The sequence below is a fragment of the Polyodon spathula genome, chromosome 12, assembly GCF_017654505.1.
Source record: "Polyodon spathula isolate WHYD16114869_AA chromosome 12, ASM1765450v1, whole genome shotgun sequence".
Taxonomy (NCBI): Eukaryota; Metazoa; Chordata; class Actinopteri; order Acipenseriformes; family Polyodontidae; genus Polyodon; species Polyodon spathula.
Window position 1 is genome coordinate 94,464 of NC_054545.1, and position 18,037 is coordinate 112,500.

Sequence of the window (18,037 nt, forward strand, 5' to 3'; positions counted from 1 at the left end):
TCAAACACAAAGATGTTATTGACAACTTGTAGTAAACATGAATTTAAATTAATTGTTGCAGGTTCATATATGAGCTGGGTATTGGCATAAGTAGAGGATGTAGGGAAGTAGCTTATACAGTGAACTACAATATATAGTAAAGGAGGTACTAAGGTGAGGAACCTTCTGCAGGCTATTTATTTACATTAGAACTGTCACATTAATCTTGGAATAAGCATAGAAAAAAATCATACCATACATATACAGAAAACAACTGAATTAAAAAAAAAAAAAATCATTCTGCAAGCAGAAAAACACTTCAATAAGAATGACTGCTGATGTTTTTTGTATCCTAGCAGTTGATGCTTGACAAGTTGTTGTCGGAATTCCATGTACCCGCCATCAATCATATGTAGAGGTTATCTATTGTTTTATCATGGTATCCTCTCTGAAATATTGATGGTGCACATTTCCCTGCATAGGGACTATACTAAAGAAAAGCTAAATACACATTTCAAAAGAGGGTTCACCTGCATGTTAACTTCATACCGGATACTGTACAGTGAAAAAAACACAAACAAATTGAGTCTCTGGTTTGTAATTGTTATTTTATTGCATTATACAATGACTAGGAGTTTACATATTAAAATTTTATTTTTATGCAAGAACAGACTAGAATATTTATTTTGCCACTGCAAAAATAACTAAAGATAAATTATAATAATGCATGTATGTGAATTTTAGAGGAGAGATTTCACTGCTTTTATACCTATTAACAGTACAGTAAGTGTAATACATGTACTTTAACTACATTTAAAGATAACAACATTACATTTTTTCCATTGTGTATTCGTTGTAAAAGTGGCACTGCTGACACATATTTACTTTAGAGAGGGATTCATTATTTTCCCCATGAAGAGGATACTCTTGGTGGTTTTTTCGACAATCAACAAGATGAAGGGTCGGTTGAATTTCACAACTGGAGGTATTGACATTGGCATAACCTCAATGAAAGTGGCAGCTCCTGCTTCGGTTCCCTTCTCATCAACATCTAGCACTGCTTTGTGAGTAGCCTGCAAACAACAAAAAAGACACTGTTCCATGTTCTCTTCAGTTGGGCCCTATTCCCAAACCTTTTCTTTTTAAGAGCTGTTTTTTTTTTTTTTTTAATAATTAATGTATTCTCATAGATTAAACAGCGCTTTGAAAAAAAGAAAAAAACAGAATACACTTTTAGCCCACTGTAAAACAAATTTTCATGAGCTATACACATGTTATAATTAAATATATCCTTCATCTGTACATTTTATAGATACAATGTGCCATTGTGTTATATTGTATATTCATAGAAGACATAAGGCCACAGAGATAACTTTACCTTGGACAATTTCAGTTTAATCTCTTCTGTAATTCTGGAAAAGTCTGCGTTATCACTAAACGCATTGATGATACCCATGGTTTCCAGTATTTCTTTGAGTGAATAGGATGCAGAAACTGAGAATTTGGGTAGGTACACGTCCACAGAGCTGGAAAATAAATTTAAAAAAATTGCTGTTTGCTTCCTTCCAGTTCACTATCTCACACAATAAAGATAAAAGACTCATTTAACTGAATAATAACCTGACTCAAAGACAGGAAATGTATTAAATATTTGCCTTCATTATTTGAATTAAACAGGTAATCTTTAATGACCTAATTAAAAGGGATTTCTTCCAATCTTAGTTATTGAATTAAGTACACCTGCTTTACACAAACACAAATGCCTCCTCTCTGCTCACATTATTATTGATTCAGTGTGGGTCATTGCAATATTATAAGAATAAATAATAACCGTAGGGAAATCTCTACCGGAGAATTGACCGTAAAGCCCTCCGAATTCTTCCGTAGAATCTTCTTCAGAAGAATATATATATATAATATATATATATATATATATATATATATATATATATATATATATATATATATATATATATATATAATGAAGGTTATGGATTGTACATGTTTAATGTCCTCCAACTTACCTATAGAATAGTGAATCATGCCATTTTTTAATCTTGTCCTTACTCAACATCTCTTCCACTTCCTTAAGCTTTCCTTCATCAGGCAAGATAAGCATCAGTGATGCATCTCCTTTGTAGGGTAGCATCAATATGGAAGTAGAGTTTTCTTCATCATAGTAATAGTCAAATCTGCCACTTCGAATCATCATCTCAACTGGGACTGTTGTGCCCTCGTTCACATGGAAGACATCTTCCTTTGTATATTTGGGATCAAAAGGCTTTACCCATTTCCCTGAGAATGTAATTCAATACAGATTAAAGTCCTGAAATTAATGAAAATAGTGTATTTTTTAAGTATTGCCCTATCAAGGGTATTGTGTGTATTTGCTGTAAAATTTACTTCAAAAAAGAAAAAAAAAAACTATTTTCAGTTGCTGTAAGAGTCTTTGAATTAAAGAATATTTTGAAAAATGTTGCTTATCAAAGGTTTGGTTATAAACAGCAGTAAAGGTTTCAGCTTTTTAATTTTCACTTTGATGTATACTTAAGTATCATACTTTCAAAGTATTTTCATATATCTATGTATTTAGAGGAATGCAGTACAATTGTATATTAATGAAAATGATCTAGATTGTTGTTGGGTTCCTTAAAGCGGTATAAGGTTTTTTTTTTGTTTGTTTGTTTTGTTTTTTAATAGCATATTTGCACTAGCAACATCGTCTATCCTATAGATGAGAAGTTTCTGCTGGTTTCTGGTATTTCAAGCACTCTCTTATGTTAATTTACCTATCATTGAACTATTTAAACAAAGCATTGTGAAAAGAAACCGTTATTATAGAACATGACAGTACCATGGTATTAAAACTTGCCTCTGAAGAACATGTAGTTCACAAGAACCATCACAGCTGTAGGATCTAGGTCTTTGATTAAGTCAACGATTTTGCCATGGGTCTTCAATGCTATATACTTATTTATCTCCTCTTTTGCAACGTCAGGTTTCTGAAAGTTGACTGTGTAGCCCTTTGTGTCATAAAAGTGTTGGGCGTCTTTCAAAAATGTGAGATTTGGCTTGAACCCTTCCTGCAGGTAGACAACATTCCCAGCTTCCATCTGAAGCTCGTTATTTTTATGACTGAGCATGTGAAACAGATGTTCAAAGGCATGATTAACTTCAGTTTCATTGAGACCAGAAGGGCTGAATCCAAGGGTTTCAAAAAGCTGATCATGAGTGGTACCCTTTGCACCCAGTGCCATCACAGAAAGGGCAGTAGAAATGCTCAAAGGGGAATAGAAGATGTTTCTGGACTCGCCATCTGGCAGGGAGTTCAGTTGCTTGTATAAACTGAATGCAAAGTCAGAGTTTGCAGGTATTAACTTCCAGCACTCCAGCTCACTCTCCTCATGCTGGTGATCCGTGTCATGAATGTGATGGTGGTGATCTTTAGAGGGATGGTCACACTGGACACCACAACAGAGCAGAATCCCTAATAAACATAGGCCAAAAACCTTCCCCATGTTTCTATGAATAAATAAGAAATGGAATAGTTATTCTTGGATTAGTATATGACTTAGCAAAAACAAAATCAAATAATGCTGCATTTTAGGTATGACATTTTACAAAGTAAATACTTATCTATGAAACACTCAATGGTAAAATGTATGTATTACTATTAAAAGAAACCTTTGTCAAAGTTATATCCAAAAGACAAATTGATAATGCTGTATTTTACATATCTATGAGTAGGGTGACCAGATGTCCCGGTTTACCCGGGATAGTCCCGGTTTTCCATTAAAAGTCCTGGTGCTGGCATTTTTCTGAAAATCTTTAAAAAGTTCTGGTTTTCACCCACTTGCTGTAGTGCGACCCTCTACAAAACGTAAACAACCGCTCTCTATATAACTTAGTTTATGGCACCTGCAGTGAAAACAAAATACAATTAAAAAAGATACTAGGTAATCAAGAACATTATTTTTATGAAGTGATTAAGACAGACATACATACTTATTCCTCAGTGCGCCATGCGATTTTATTTAGTTTATATTCAATATGAATCTGCAATTGTGTTGTACCGTAATTTTGTAGCTGTTCAGTTCTGGCAGGATTTAGCCTAGACAATAGTAGGCAGAGCAGCAAGAGGTTACAAGCATCCAAATCTACCAGGTTAAACCACATCACCGTCAATAAAAATACAGCCATCCTGACACAGTGAGAAAAAAAAAAAAAAAAAAAAAAAAAAAAAAGCCAAAACATAGGCTATTTAAACGACCATTAAATAGCCTATATTTAAATGGTTTAATAAGTCCTATCACTTATTCATAATGTGTTCCAGTTTTGAGCTTTGAAAATCTGGTCACCCTACCAATGACACAATTAACTACATATTTAACTACAACAGGAATTGATCAGTCACCAAAGGGACTGAGCATTATTGTTTGTGTAAGACAGCTGGATGTCATCCAATTGAATTCCTAACAGATTCAAAGTAAACACCAATTAATGATAGATAATTCTGGTGAAAAAAAGAATCTGCTGTGTTGTTCATTATATATGAACTGGTAAGTAGCTAATTGAGAGCTAGAAATGCTCCACCAGGAGATATAAGCAGGAGTTTGCAGTGTAAAAGATTGTATCCATTCTGTCAATCTGTTATGTAAGGTAAAGTCCACAGAAGTTCCCATACACAACAGTTGTATTCTGTTGAAAAGCTGAGTTTTAGCTACCCACACTATTTTGTTAATCAACAGCAATTTAGTCCGAAGTTCGCAATAAAGATATGAAGATTAAACAAAATATTTTATACGTAACATATTTCTCAAAGGAGGCCTATATTTATAAATATTGTGCTTTAATTCTAGAAGAGTGAGATATCACTTAGAAAATGTTGTTCTGGGACAATTCTAAATTTCATAAAACTACACGTCAGATGTCCTTATAATTATAGATGTAGCTTTGCAAGACAGAACTTTATCTGCTTCTCGTGTTAGTTTTTTGATTTATGATTTATACCCCCTCACATTTCAGAGTGATATATATATATATATATATATATATATATATATATATATATATATATATATATATATATATATATATATATATATATATATATATATATATATAACACTGTAGATTCCCTGTTGGCAAAAACTATAAATGAAAAATAACAGACATGCATTTATAAAACAAGAGAAAAATATATACTTACCAGTTAAATTTATCTCCTTGCCCAGACTATTCTTCTTGTTTCTTTTGTCAATTTATAAGCCCACAAGGTAGAAGAGTCCCTCCTTAACCATTAACTAGCTGACAACCTCTGAGCTTGTGTTGCAGAGTAAGGTTCTTTTGTGTTTGCTTACCTGATCACCTGTGCTCTTTGTGTGTTGCTTGGTTAATCAGTTATTTAGTTATATCACATTAAACTGGGTTTTACTTTTTTGTTTATTTCCATTTTACTGCATAGCACATCTTTCTTTTATTTTCTTTTTTAGAGCGATTAAAAAAAAGCAGAGTGCTCAAAGAAAGAATTTGAACGTCACCTGCCACGTCAGCAGAAAGCCATGCTAAAATTTGTACACAAGAGAGACTTCCGTGTTCCACTGGTAATATAACCTGTTCCAAGGTTTAGTCAATTTGAGTATTCACACTGTGGGATGTGAAATAGCTTTTAAACTACGTTTATCATCATACTAAAATGTCTTATTTGCCTGTGTGTTATCTAATTTTGTTTGGTCTCTCGATTTACACATTCATCACAAGAGGATGTTTTTTTATTTAGATAATGGTTTAGTAAAACAATTTAACATATTGTTTCTCTTGGATAAATAGTTGAATACACAATGACACAGCAACAGTGTGAGTTTTGTTATTCTAAAGCATAATGTACTGTAAAGGTTAAAGATCTCCTTGGTTTCTAAGCTGATCATTTCCCCTCGAGTCAAAACAAGAACCTATGGTTCATTCTTTGTTTACTCTCTGGAAAAACGATAAGGTGACAAACAAAAGCATGCATTTCAACCCTTGAGTTCCTGTAATAGTGGCTCCAGTTTGTGCAAGCAATTTTTTAAAATTATTATTGATTTATTTTTTATAGTGTGCATGTGTGTGTGTTTTTGTGGGGGGGGGGGGGGTGGGGGGGGGGGGGTAACCTTTTTGTCAGCCCTCTTGATGTTGCTGTTCCAGTCCATTTCACTCCCAGAAACTGAAAGCTTTGTGAGGTAATTCTAGTTATATAATAAAATACCCAAATCTCTTGTGCAGCGGTTGTATAACTAAATAGCTGTCATTTCTAAAGGTGAATCACTTTTACAACAGCCTTTACAACAGAAGGATTAAGGTTTTAATATGTTCATGGCTATACCTAGCATAACAGTTCCTCTGTTAAACTTGTGTAATTAATACCCCTGGTGGGTGATGGAATTGACCAAGGATCCATTTATTTTATTTGATTGTATAACTATACCTTGCTATGCGATCCCTAAAATAGAAATCTCCTACCTATATAATAAAAATGTAAATGTTTATTAAGAGAGGATGTGTTTTTTTTTTATAAGCACCACAGTTGAACAATAAATTAATGTAAATTTATTTTGGGATGGCACATTTTGACTCAGTCTATATTCTTTGTAGACTATGTAGTAGATAATTCATTTTAAAAATCAGTAAAAAAAAAAAAAGTAATAATTAAAAAAACCTTGGTAACACTCAGTTGGCATTTTTATCCTGCCCTTAAACCTTTTTCTCACACAGTTACTTTACAATGATGACTATCATACTGTTTGTAGTAATATTGAAATGAATCTGTATGTTTCCACTGAGGCTTTCAGCATTTATATGATTACTTGGTTTGGATTACAGTTTTACCTGGGTTTGGATTAGCGAGTCAATGGCACATTCTTTGGAGACTCTACCTGTCATTGGTTCTTGATGGATTAGGCCCTATTGTAGACCTTAGTGATGCTCACTGTGCATTTCCAGACATCATTGCAATTAAAAGATGAACATTAAACTGAGATGTTAGAAAAAATTGATTTTTAAATGAAAGTTAACAAACTAGTTCCTTCCTCATAGTCAGGACTTCTTTCTCCATGACTGCTTTGGAAAATGATAAAATATATTTTCTTGTTATCCCTACATACTTGTGTAAAGCGGTATTAGTTTATTAACACTAAATTGTAAAAACATATTAATCTTTGAGTCTGCCAGTGAGAAAGTCTGAAAAGAAACATTAATTTAGAATGATCAAACACCAATTCTTTAAAGCATTTTATTAACAAACTTCAAATAATAAGGTCTGCTTAATCATAGAATTTTTTTTTTTTTTTAATGAATTACTACTAGTTAGCTGGCAGTTTTATACTGAGGGAAGACTTACATTCACGTATTCAAATCCTACTTGCTACCACTAAACTAATATATACCTTGTTTATTTTCATACACATGTTATTTCTTTGTGGGATCAATTACTCTTCCCATAAAAAGTACTTTTCCGGTGTGTTCTTCATAGATCATCAGTATGAAAGGTCTATTAAATATTATTTGAGCGGGCATGGAATAAAACACAACCTCTATGCCAGTGCCAGCAGCAGCCTCAGTCTTGGATTCATCAACCTTTAGTACAGCTTTATGAACAACCTGTTATGAGAAAAGGCTCAAACAGTTACCAGTCCTGTATAGTTCCATAGTAAGTGACTCTGCATAGTTCACCACATAGTCTCTGTAAGTTGCTTTGGATAAAAGCATCTGCTAAATGACTAATAATCATAATAATAATAAATAATAATAATAATAATAAATAATAATAATAATAATAATAATAATAAACAATAATAATAATAATGGCTTTTACAAATGGGTAGGGAGGTAAGTTGTATAAAATGTTGGCTGTTCAGAAGTCTTCCTAAACTCCAACAGTGGCTAAATATCACATAGAACAAGGCAAGTTAGATATTGTGTTTGTGTTGTTTGTAATAATGAATAACAATTAATGTACAGTAATAACTAAAACATTTTGTGTTTGTTGGTAAGTAGGAAACAGGTGTATGGAGGTCTCCTGTGTTATGAAAAATTAACTATGCTGTAACTTACCTCAAACAGCTAGAAATAAACAGTGTAAAATGTTATAAGGGTACAACTACACAAAAAATGTTTTACATGTGTTGTGCAGCTATTACAATTCCTCTATTTGGTAATAGCTTTTTATTATTATTTTTTATTATTAATCCATATAATTCTGAGCCTGTTGTAAATTAAATGTCAAGACCAGAGGTTTAAGAATTAATTATAAATCTTACGGAACTGATAATAAAGATATTTTAGCAATTATTTTTTTCTTGTTTTAGACTATAATTTAGACATTTACCAAAAATGCAAGCATTACCAGGATATTCATTAAAGTGTCAACACTTGTTTTATGGTGTACGGCCCAGCAGCAGCAGAATTTGACTCTCACCTCCGACACTTTAAGATTTCCCTCATCAGTAATACCAGAAAAATCAGCAGCATTTGTAAATAGAGATTGAATTCCCATTTTCCTTAAGATGCTTTTTACATCATACTTTTTTTCCATTGATAACTTTGGAAAACGAATCTCTGCAGATCTGCAAACAGAAGAAAATACACAAATTTGACACCATTGTTCTGTCTTGTTTAAATATTTGCAGGACCATAACATGATGTGGTTGGCCTGGAACGTTCTTAGTAACCTCATCATCACACTTTTAAAGGAAATATTAAAAAAAAAAAAAAAAAAAAAAAAAAAAAAAAAAAAACATTTCCTATCTATGTAAGACAGTATATAAAAAAAAAAAAAAAAAAAAAAAAAAAAAAAAAAAAAAAAAAAAAAAAAAAAAAAAAAAAAAAAAAAAAAAAAAAAAAAAAAAAAAAAAAAAAAAAAAAAAAAAAAAGGGGGGGGAAAAAAAAAAAAAAAAAAATAAAAAAAAAAAACAAATTCATAACAGGGTAAAAAGGCATGTCATATGAAGATAGACTGAAAGAGCTGAATCTATATAACCTGGAAAGAAGAGTCAGAGGTGACTTAATAGAGGTGTTTAACATTCTCAAGGGTTTTAGCAAAGTAACTGCTGAGAATTACTTTTTAACAGGACACAGAACAGAACCGGGGACAAGGAGCTTTTTTCACAGATAGGGTGGTGAACCATCGAAACAGGCTACCGGACAGAGTTGCTGAAGCAGAGTATCGGATCCTTCAATAAAAGATTAGATGCTGTCATGAACAATATTGTATAACCCTCTCTGTGACCACAATAAGACCTTTAGCTAGCTACCTGGAGGAAGGGTGGTCCCATCTAGTCATGGATTCCCAGAGGTTTCATTTCTCCTACTAACCTAGTTAGGGTTTTTTAGTTTTTCCTCTCCTAACGGACCACACTGGCACCAAAGCAAGAGAGCACAGGTGGGCTGAACGGCCTTTTCTCTTTCTTGAATTTCTTATGTTCTTCTTATGTTCTTATGTCATGTCTCATGGTTTAATAAGGACAATTTGAGAAAAAGATATTTCAATAGCTACTGTATGCTTATAATGTCAGATTTACACATTTAACAAAATCCTTAACACATACATTACAAATACAACAGCACACACAAACACACTGAAACTAGGTATATAAAATGTATTTATACTATTTTTTTTTTAATTTTAGATTGAAAGAACAGGAATAAGGCTACATAAACTAAATTTAAATAAATAAAATATGAAAGTACCCCTTTTTCAAGTTGTTGAGCCAGAATTTAAACTTTTTAGGCGAGAGACTTTTTTCAAGTTTCGCAAGTTCTCCCTTCTCTGGCAGAAGGAGCAGCATGGATGCCTTCCCTATGTAAGGAAGTTGTAATACTGTGGTAGAACACTTCGTATCATAGAGCATCTCAAACTCTTCAGTGTCGTCTCTGAACATCATTGGAACTTCAACAGACTTTGTTTCGTCCACATGAAATGTCCAGTCTCTTGTGTGTTTTGGGTCAAAGGCATACTTCCATTTACCTAAAATATAAAACTCAAAGATTAAGGCAGGTGACTAAAGCTTTGATTTCTTTACTTTTTTTTTTTCAAATGGATATTGTCTTTGTAATAGTACAATAAAAAATGCAACAATAATTTAAATATTTATAGCATATACATGAGCAAACTGGCATTTAACTAGCACTGAAACAGGTGAGAATACAATAGAACAATTCTGTATAATGCAGTTTGATCAAATGTAGATGTGGGGAATATATATATATATATATATATATATATATATATATATATATATATTCCCCACATCTACATTTGATCAAACTGCATTATACATTATACTGCATTAGTTTTTTTCCAGTAAATTTGTATTTTGATATGAACGGATTCATTACAGGCCAAAGAAGTGGAGAACCTTACCTTTAAAGTAAATGTAGTTGGTCAGTATTAATTTAGCTGAAGGATCAATCTCTTCAAAGAGTTCTTTGATTTTTCCTTTAGTTTCCTTTTCTATAATATCATTTATTGTCTGCTTGGCTTGCCGAGGTTTAGAAAAATCCACAGGGAACACTTCTGCTTTGTAATAATGTGCACTATCATTGATAAACTTCTGTGAAACCGTGAGAGACTTGTCTATGTGGAGTAAGTTTCCTGTTGATAACTGGAAATCACTTTTTTCTTTTGTTAGGATCTTCAGCAGGTCCCCAATAAGAACATGTATTTTGTTTACTTCACTTTCGTTCCTATTAGCCAGACCAAATGCATCAATGAGCTCTTCCTGGGTAGTTGATCTTGCCCCTGAGTACAGCAAAGCCAAGGCAGTGGTGATACTAAATGGAGAAAAGAAGATGTTATCTGTGGAACTCTGCAGAGCTATCTTATTGTACAGGCGAAAAGTGAAACGTGTAAATAACGAGGAGCTCTCTTCAGTCAGACCTTCTTTTCTGTTTTCTTGGTGTACTTCTGAGCCCATTTGAAACTTGCTTTCTATGTCCCTCTTTATGTTTTTTCTGATGCCTTCTGTTTGCTGAATAGCCATCGCACATATTAACATTGTCATGAGAAAAAGATTCATTATTCTTCTTTTGATTTTGGTCACTATTCTACAAAGCTTTTCTTGACAGTCTTTCAGTGTTGCCCTATTGCCAGTTTCTGTTGTTCAAATAACTTTTTTGATCAGTGTCAATGAACAAGTATACGAGCCATTCCAAACAAAATTGAGCATGTGATCTCTCCTGATGTTGTCATAAAAATGTTCTGTTTGATGTTTGGAAAGACGGGGGTTGTGTGCTGTACCAATCTAACTCTCAATCATACTTCTTTTAAATACCCTAGGATTGGTTTTTCTAATAATGGTGCGTCTATATACATTTATAAGCTTTTAAAAAGTGTCACATAACAAAACAAATAACAACTAGTACTGAAAACTATCAGATAACTAAATTATTGAATAAAGTTAACTACAAGAAGAAATAGTTTTCGGGTTCCCAGGCCTTCCTATGGATGGTGATGCATTGCAGTTCAGTAGAACACTCCAGGGCTGGGGCCAAATCAAAACTTTGACAAGCCGCTAATCGCACTTAACAAAACTATATTTAAAAGTGTTTTATTTTTATGAGTAGAAGAAATAAGATACTTAAAAAAAAATAAAAGAAAATGCTATAAAAAAAACTGTTTTTTTAAGTGTGATTTGCAGCTTGTCAACGTTTTGATCCCAGCCCAGGTTGCAGGACTTCAGAATACATTCTCCTCATCATGCAATTTATATCACTTATATAACAGATTTCATTTTCATTTTAGTATAAATTACCCTGGTTATGAAATGCTTTTTCTAATGCTTTCATAATTCCTAAAGAGTTAGATAATGTAATTCAAGCACTCTCGAACTAAAGTAAAAGAGGATGAAATGTTAAGCTGTCTGCACTTTGAGGTTAGCAATAAACATACACCATTATTATAATTCAAATTACACTAAATGTTTAACTTTTTTATGTTAATTATTTTCGCTGGATAAAAATAATGCAGTTACATTTAAAAAACAACAATCTAGATTAACATATGACAGTAATGTTACAAATTTGACCCTTGGTTTATTTTATTGCTTTTACTGGTCATTAACAATTACTGGTACAATAACCCTACACTTTACAATAATATATTTAAACTGTTTCTTGGATGCCCAAAAGTATGTTTTCACGCAAAAGAAAAGTCGTTTTTCTTTTTGTTTTATTTAGAAAATCTCCTTGACCAAATTCATAACAGTCTCAAAACTGTGAGAAAGAATAAGTATACTCAGAAATAAATTTCCTTTTACTGGTTATTAAACCTACAAATTACAGACAGCACATCACTGAAAATGTATTTATTTTTTAAACTGAAAGGGATCATTTGTCTTTCTTCAGCTTTTAGATTTCTGTTTAATATAGTGCCCTTGCGATTATACAGGCAAAAATCCCAGGCAAACATACTATTGCCTGCGAGTAATTGTCAATCAAGTTCAGGTAATGGAACTTCTAGCTTGTTGGTGGAAATGGCCTCATATGTAAAGCCATCACATCTCTTGAATTTTAAAACTGAACCTGAGTCATCAGAATTAGAATACAGGACTGTTTAGATGTCTCAGCAGCTACTATACACTGCCATCTAGTGGTCACAATGCAATACAGTAACATAAAATAAATCTACCTGATGTTACCTGGGGCTGGTTTTTCAAAACTTGTAATCTGGATAACAGTAATACGTATTTTCTAATACTATATTTTGTGAGCGAAATTACTTTAAAAAAAAAAAAAAAATTGTAATTGTAATTATTTGTTCTGGATAAATGTAATCCAGCAGGGACATTTTCTGAAAAAACAGATAAAAGTAATCTCAATCACAAAATACAGGATTACAAAATCCAGATCACTGTAATCCAGATTACAAATTTTGAAAAACTGGCCCCTGCTGATACCTATCTTTCAAGCCTGGAACTTTTACCAACTATAACTAGGGTTAGAAAACACTGTTTATTTTATAGGAATTAGGAATTAATACGCACTTTGACGATTTGACTGAGATTCATTTAAGGGACATAAACACACCATTTTACCATTTAAAAAATGAATTAACAGAGGTCCTCCTTCACTCTTGTTTCACTGAAAGGTAATCTGCAGAGGCAATACAAGCACATCCCCTTCTCAGCTGTATAGTTTCAGCTGCACTATCCCTGCACAGTTGATATAGATCGTTTTGCTGCAGATCTGTGTTTGGAAATGTCCTGAAAAAAATGGCAGCCCAATTTCAGCCTCAAAGAATATACTGTATAGCTGTAAATTAACGGGTCAATATGACTCTATAACTGAAGTACAGGCAAGTCACACCCATTCTTTGAAATCTGCAAGGGCGATGGAACTAGGGGTGTTGGGGGGGCAGCAGCACCCCTTGGTTTTGCATGGCTTCCACCATATATAGTGGTTACAGATTTGATCAATGGCTTTCAGCACTCCCACTTTAAAAAATTTTCCAGTGCCACTGGAAATCTGTGTAGATTACTTGTATCTGTGTTGCACAGGAGCCAAGAAGCACATTCTTCTTTGTTTATTAGCACCTGAGAGAGTGTATTGCTATAAGAGATGTCATCTTGTGAAGTTTGAGTGAAAGGGCTGCAAGGCACCTCTGAGTGTTTTTGGTGCTCAAACTGGTGATTTCTGTTATAACAGACACCCTAGATATAACATATTTACTGGTTTTAAATCTCAAACGCCAATATCGCATTCAGGAACTATTATTAAGCATAATAAAGTGTTTTTCTTTAGAATTGTGTCATGCTATCTATACACAGGATGGCATTGGTGCACAAGATAAGAGGTATTGGAATTTTGACAAATTCTTAAGAGTGGTTGGTTGATTTCTCATACATGTTTGTAATGTAGCAAATCTGTGTAAACGGGGAGCAATAAGGGTGTAAGCTAGGATTGAACAGAAAAAAGAAATGTTTTCATCATATCTTTCGGGCTAACGAAGAGGTGAAATATCCAGTGGGTGTGATGGTCACTAAAGCAGCTTGGAAAGTGGAGTTGTTGATGGTGTTGTCATAACTCATGACAAAAAATAGTCATGATTTTGTCCAGTTTAAATGCTAAGCAGTAGCTACATTTCATAATGTGACTTAAAAATGAATTAATGACTGACTCTTTTTTGCCTATACCTGAAAATTCTCATATTACAGCAGCCTTGATAAACATTTCAACTATAACTATTTCCAAATTGTAAATTCTAAACAAAAATATAGTTTATTGTGTTTTGGTCAAAATATAGTATGCCAACAAAAACCAGCAGTATGCACGGTGCAAAATACAGATTATTTCAAATTTGTTGTAAAAGCTGTGACTGCAGTAGCTTCAGGGCACAAGTGAACTTTGGAAAACAGAAAGTTCCTATTATGGATTCATTTACATAGTGCCCCTTTTCCTGAAAAAATACCCTTATTAAATTTCACTAGAACTCCAGTGTTTCTTCTGGGGATACAGACATTTCTTGATGGCAGTGCACTGTGAAAACCACAGAAGTGATTTGTTATGTTAGAGTTCCCATATGAAGTTAAGTTATGATCATACATGTGTATTAGAAATTCATAAAATTCAAATCTTTTTTGAATTAAAAGAAAACAAGGTTATCTAACCTATTGCGTTATAAAATATAGTTAAAACATGTTTTAGACAAATGTGTAATTCACTGGAGAACAACCTTAGCTAAAGCATACATTGCTCTAGTTTAAAAATGCAACAACCCTTGCAGACACCAATAGATTTTAACTTGTACTGTATATGGCAATGGTGATTCACTTTTATTCAGTTTTAATGCTTCTGACTCCTCTCATGTGAGGTTCATGTTAGGCTTGTGTTACAAAGCATTGACCTGATGACCTACACTGGCAAATCTAAATGCCATTTTTAATATCCTGGTAGTCGTTATGGAAAATCAAAGGGGTACCTGTGTGGCAAACCACTGTTTCATGTCATAATGTATTACATAGTGTTTGTCTTGCATTGCTGAGAGTTTATAGGACCTGCGAGTGTAGTAACTGGCAAGAGTATTATCTGGAGGATAGTTTTGTATATATTACAGGGTTAAGTGGAAATCAATCTGGTTTATACAAACAGAACAATCCAAACATTGAATTCCCTGAACCTGATGGTTACCACACTTCAGAACCTGAACACATACTTTAAGCTGTTCCATTTCCCATTACACGTTACATACTGGTATGAGAACTATAGAAATATACCCATGTGGCAATGTATGACCATACTCGGATGAGTTTATGGTCATGAACCGTCATGGCTTTACAAGGGTACTCGGTGGTAAGGCCGGTGTCGCGACCGGCATGTTTACCAAATAAATAAACAATTTGGCAGAACTCTTGAAAGAAGCTATTGGATATACTAATATATATATATATATATATATATATATATATATATATATATATATATATATATATATATATATATATATATATATATATATATATATATATATCTTGTTTATATGCAACTACAGAAATAATTTTCAAACAAGCTCTTTCTAGGGTCCCCGGGTAGCTCATGTAGTTAAAGTGATGCAGCTGGGAGCATAGGATGAGTCACACAGATCAGTAGCTCGGCATAAAAGTGATTCTAGCTTTAGGCTTTATAATTCCCATTCCAAATTGGAGGAAAATAATAATTGGTCACTCTAAATTAAAACAAAAAAAAAGCTTATTAGTAGAACTGTTTAAAGTTGCTCAAAGTTAATAATAATTTTACATATTGCATATTAAAAAGTTTTTTTCATGAAAATGGTTTTGGTATGTTAGGGATATTTGATTAAGCATGTGCCTTTCAGACTTAAATATGAATTGGCTAGAAAGATTTAGAGTATGTAATATCAAATTCAAATAAGTCTGCTCACATCATAAAAATGCTATAACTTATCATTTCAAACCTCTTAAATTACTGCCCTAGTGAAATGTGTCTATTTTTCTTTTAACAATTGATTTAGATTTAGTGCCATCTGATATATACAGTCATGTCATGAATCCAAACCATGTTCCTAGACAAAGCAGAGCAAACTATTCATTTCAATTCCTCAAGAAATACTTTAGACTGGCATTGATTCAGTGTGGGGGTCCTTCGAACCATACAGACAAACTTCTCACTTCAGCATCTGGAAGGCCTTCAACTTGGGGGTTTTCTCATCTCATTACTTATAAACTTGTCATTCTGAAAGAAACAGCGTGACCATGTTGATTAGAGTAACCTTTCGAGCAGGGAGTGGAAATATGCTGTCAGCTCATTACAAAAATATATAAGCCCTCACTTTCGATTACTCATTTAGCAACAGAAGATTGGTTCATGGTAGCTGCCAATGTTGTGGGCTTTTTTCAGGTCAACAGAGATCACTGTAATTAGATGAGCAGGAGCTTGTGGTGTATTGATTTCTAAACCTTTTTCCACAGACATATCTTTCAACTTATTTCATAGTGACAGCCAGTGAAATACCAAAAACCTCATTGACAGCCAGTGAAATACCGAAAAACAAAACTTGAATTATTATAGATGTGTAACCACAGTAAAAGCGCTGAAGAGTTCTAGTCTTACAGAGTGGTTCATGGTTCATATAAATTGCCATAAAATAAATGGCCAGTTTACAATAAGAAGTGTGCATATTTGGAAGGGCAGTGCAAATCCTTTTCATGTGTATTGGATGTCTCCTCTAAAACTCCAGCTTGGTGCTTTCACATTATGTTGCACTTAATAATCGGTGGTGGGGGAGAAAGAAAAGCGAAACTTCTTGAAGCCTCTTATGTGAGCCATCGACTTTGGTTTTAAAATGAGATTGTCCAACATCTATAGGATGTGTTAATTCCTGGCATTGAATAAGAGTGCTGTTATGTTGAAACTTCTACGAGATACCTCATTAACATCTAATAAAAAAAACAGCACTTTAAAATTGTGAAGGAGTCTCTGACTGCAGAATACGTCTAGATGTCATTCAATCTTTTGATGCCAGAATGTCTGTCACACCATCAGTGATAACCATCAATGGTCTTGCACTAGAAACATTAGGAATATGTCAGATGCATTGGTGTTTCCTTCAAATGATGTTTTCTTTTGCTTTCATCAGTAATACAGAAATGTAATACTTAATGTATAACCACCTACATTCTCGGGTATTAGCAAAGGCGCGTCTGTTTCACTTACACAAAAGTCGTGGCAATCAGCTTTCAAATGGGGTGGAGTTGGTGTTCTTGTGGCTTCTTTTGGGACATGTAAACCAACTATAAAGGTCTCTCTTATTGGGAAGTCAAGAGCGCAGATGGAGAAATGTAGTAAATGGACACCTAGGAATTGTAATGTATTGTAAAAATCAACAACATTTTGTTTGAATGAGAAACATGCAGCACAGAAAGGGTTAAATATATTAACCGCAAAGCCAGTTTACAAATGAAACAAAGTACTGTTGTTAATGTCAGTATGCATTTTGCAGTTAACATTATTTCTTTTTTTGCAGATTGTTCAGTGAATTGTTATACATCAAACCCAGTATTTGCACACTTTGCAGCTATTCCTCTATTCCTCTAAGAACCATGAGAGGGCAGCTGTGTATAATAATGTAATAGATTTGCTGTTTTTCTATATAATAAGAAAAAATGCTTTGAAAACTAGAAATACTGATGTATAAATGATCAGTTTGCTTGAGGATGTTGGCCCAGAAAAAAAGAGGATTTCAAAGACATTAAATTTGACTTTAAGTGTAACTTCCTGCCATATTAGCAGAAACACAGGAAGTAAGATAAGGTGCTTTGTAATGAATTAGGTTTTGTTAATTGGTTCTTTTTTAAAGTTATATATGAATGGGTTGTTTACTTTTTTGTTTGATTGGATGCATTTTCAGTAATGCAGGGAATAAGCTTTACTCTCCAGAGGGAAGAGAGGCATGTGTGGAACAGATAGAATGGATACAAAATGGGAAAACTAAAGGTACTGTCGTTTGCTCCATTTTTAAGAATTTGCTTTAAAATGTTGCTGATAACAGAAATGGGATTAAAGCTGCTGA

General features: G+C 33.3%; 2 protein-coding genes across 3 annotated transcripts; both read right to left on the minus strand.

The window, feature by feature from the left end:
* Positions 1 to 568: 568 nt before the first annotated feature.
* LOC121323869 (alpha-1-antitrypsin homolog) lies at positions 569 to 5,351 on the minus strand. 2 transcript variants are annotated; one of them, XM_041265167.1, is made up of 6 exons: positions 5,189 to 5,351; positions 3,833 to 3,897; positions 2,852 to 3,501; positions 2,004 to 2,274; positions 1,358 to 1,505; positions 569 to 1,052 (listed from the first exon to the last, which is right to left on the minus strand). In XM_041265167.1, exons 3-6 carry the CDS (start codon positions 3,495 to 3,497, stop codon positions 861 to 863), a joined length of 1,257 nt encoding a protein of 418 aa, XP_041121101.1. In that variant the 5' UTR covers positions 3,498 to 3,501; positions 3,833 to 3,897; positions 5,189 to 5,351; the 3' UTR covers positions 569 to 860. The 2 variants fall into 2 exon arrangements, with proteins under 2 accessions (XP_041121101.1, XP_041121100.1); XM_041265166.1 differs by lacking the exon at positions 3,833 to 3,897 and having other exon boundaries at positions 5,189 to 5,350.
* Positions 5,352 to 7,232: 1,881 nt separating this feature from the next.
* LOC121324037 (alpha-1-antiproteinase-like) lies at positions 7,233 to 11,171 on the minus strand. Its single transcript, XM_041265427.1, has 4 exons — positions 10,376 to 11,171; positions 9,703 to 9,979; positions 8,432 to 8,579; positions 7,233 to 7,614 (listed from the first exon to the last, which is right to left on the minus strand). The coding sequence occupies exons 1-4, from the start codon at positions 11,028 to 11,030 to the stop codon at positions 7,423 to 7,425; spliced, it is 1,272 nt and encodes a 423-aa protein (XP_041121361.1). The 5' UTR covers positions 11,031 to 11,171; the 3' UTR covers positions 7,233 to 7,422.
* Between the last annotated feature and the right edge of the window lie 6,866 nt (positions 11,172 to 18,037).

Bases quoted from the DNA above. Each gene is read 5' to 3' on its own strand.
- LOC121323869 (XM_041265167.1), bottom strand. From the start codon at position 3,497: ATGGGGAAGGTTTTTGGCCTATGTTTATTAGGGATTCTGCTCTGTTGT. The intron at 2,275-2,851 runs GCAAGTTTTAAT...TTACATTCTCAG, and splicing joins GAACTACATGTTCTTCAGAG to GGAAATGGGTAAAGCCTTTT. The intron at 1,053-1,357 runs GTAAAGTTATCT...TGTTGTTTGCAG, and splicing joins TTAAACTGAAATTGTCCAAG to GCTACTCACAAAGCAGTGCT.
- LOC121324037 (XM_041265427.1), bottom strand. From the start codon at position 11,030: ATGAATCTTTTTCTCATGACAATGTTAATATGTGCGATGGCTATTCAG. The intron at 8,580-9,702 runs GTACTTTCATAT...TTCTGTTTGCAG, and splicing joins CTCAACAACTTGAAAAAGGG to ATCTGCAGAGATTCGTTTTC. The intron at 7,615-8,431 runs GTGAGAGTCAAA...TTCTCATAACAG, and splicing joins GAAATCTTAAAGTGTCGGAG to GTTGTTCATAAAGCTGTACT.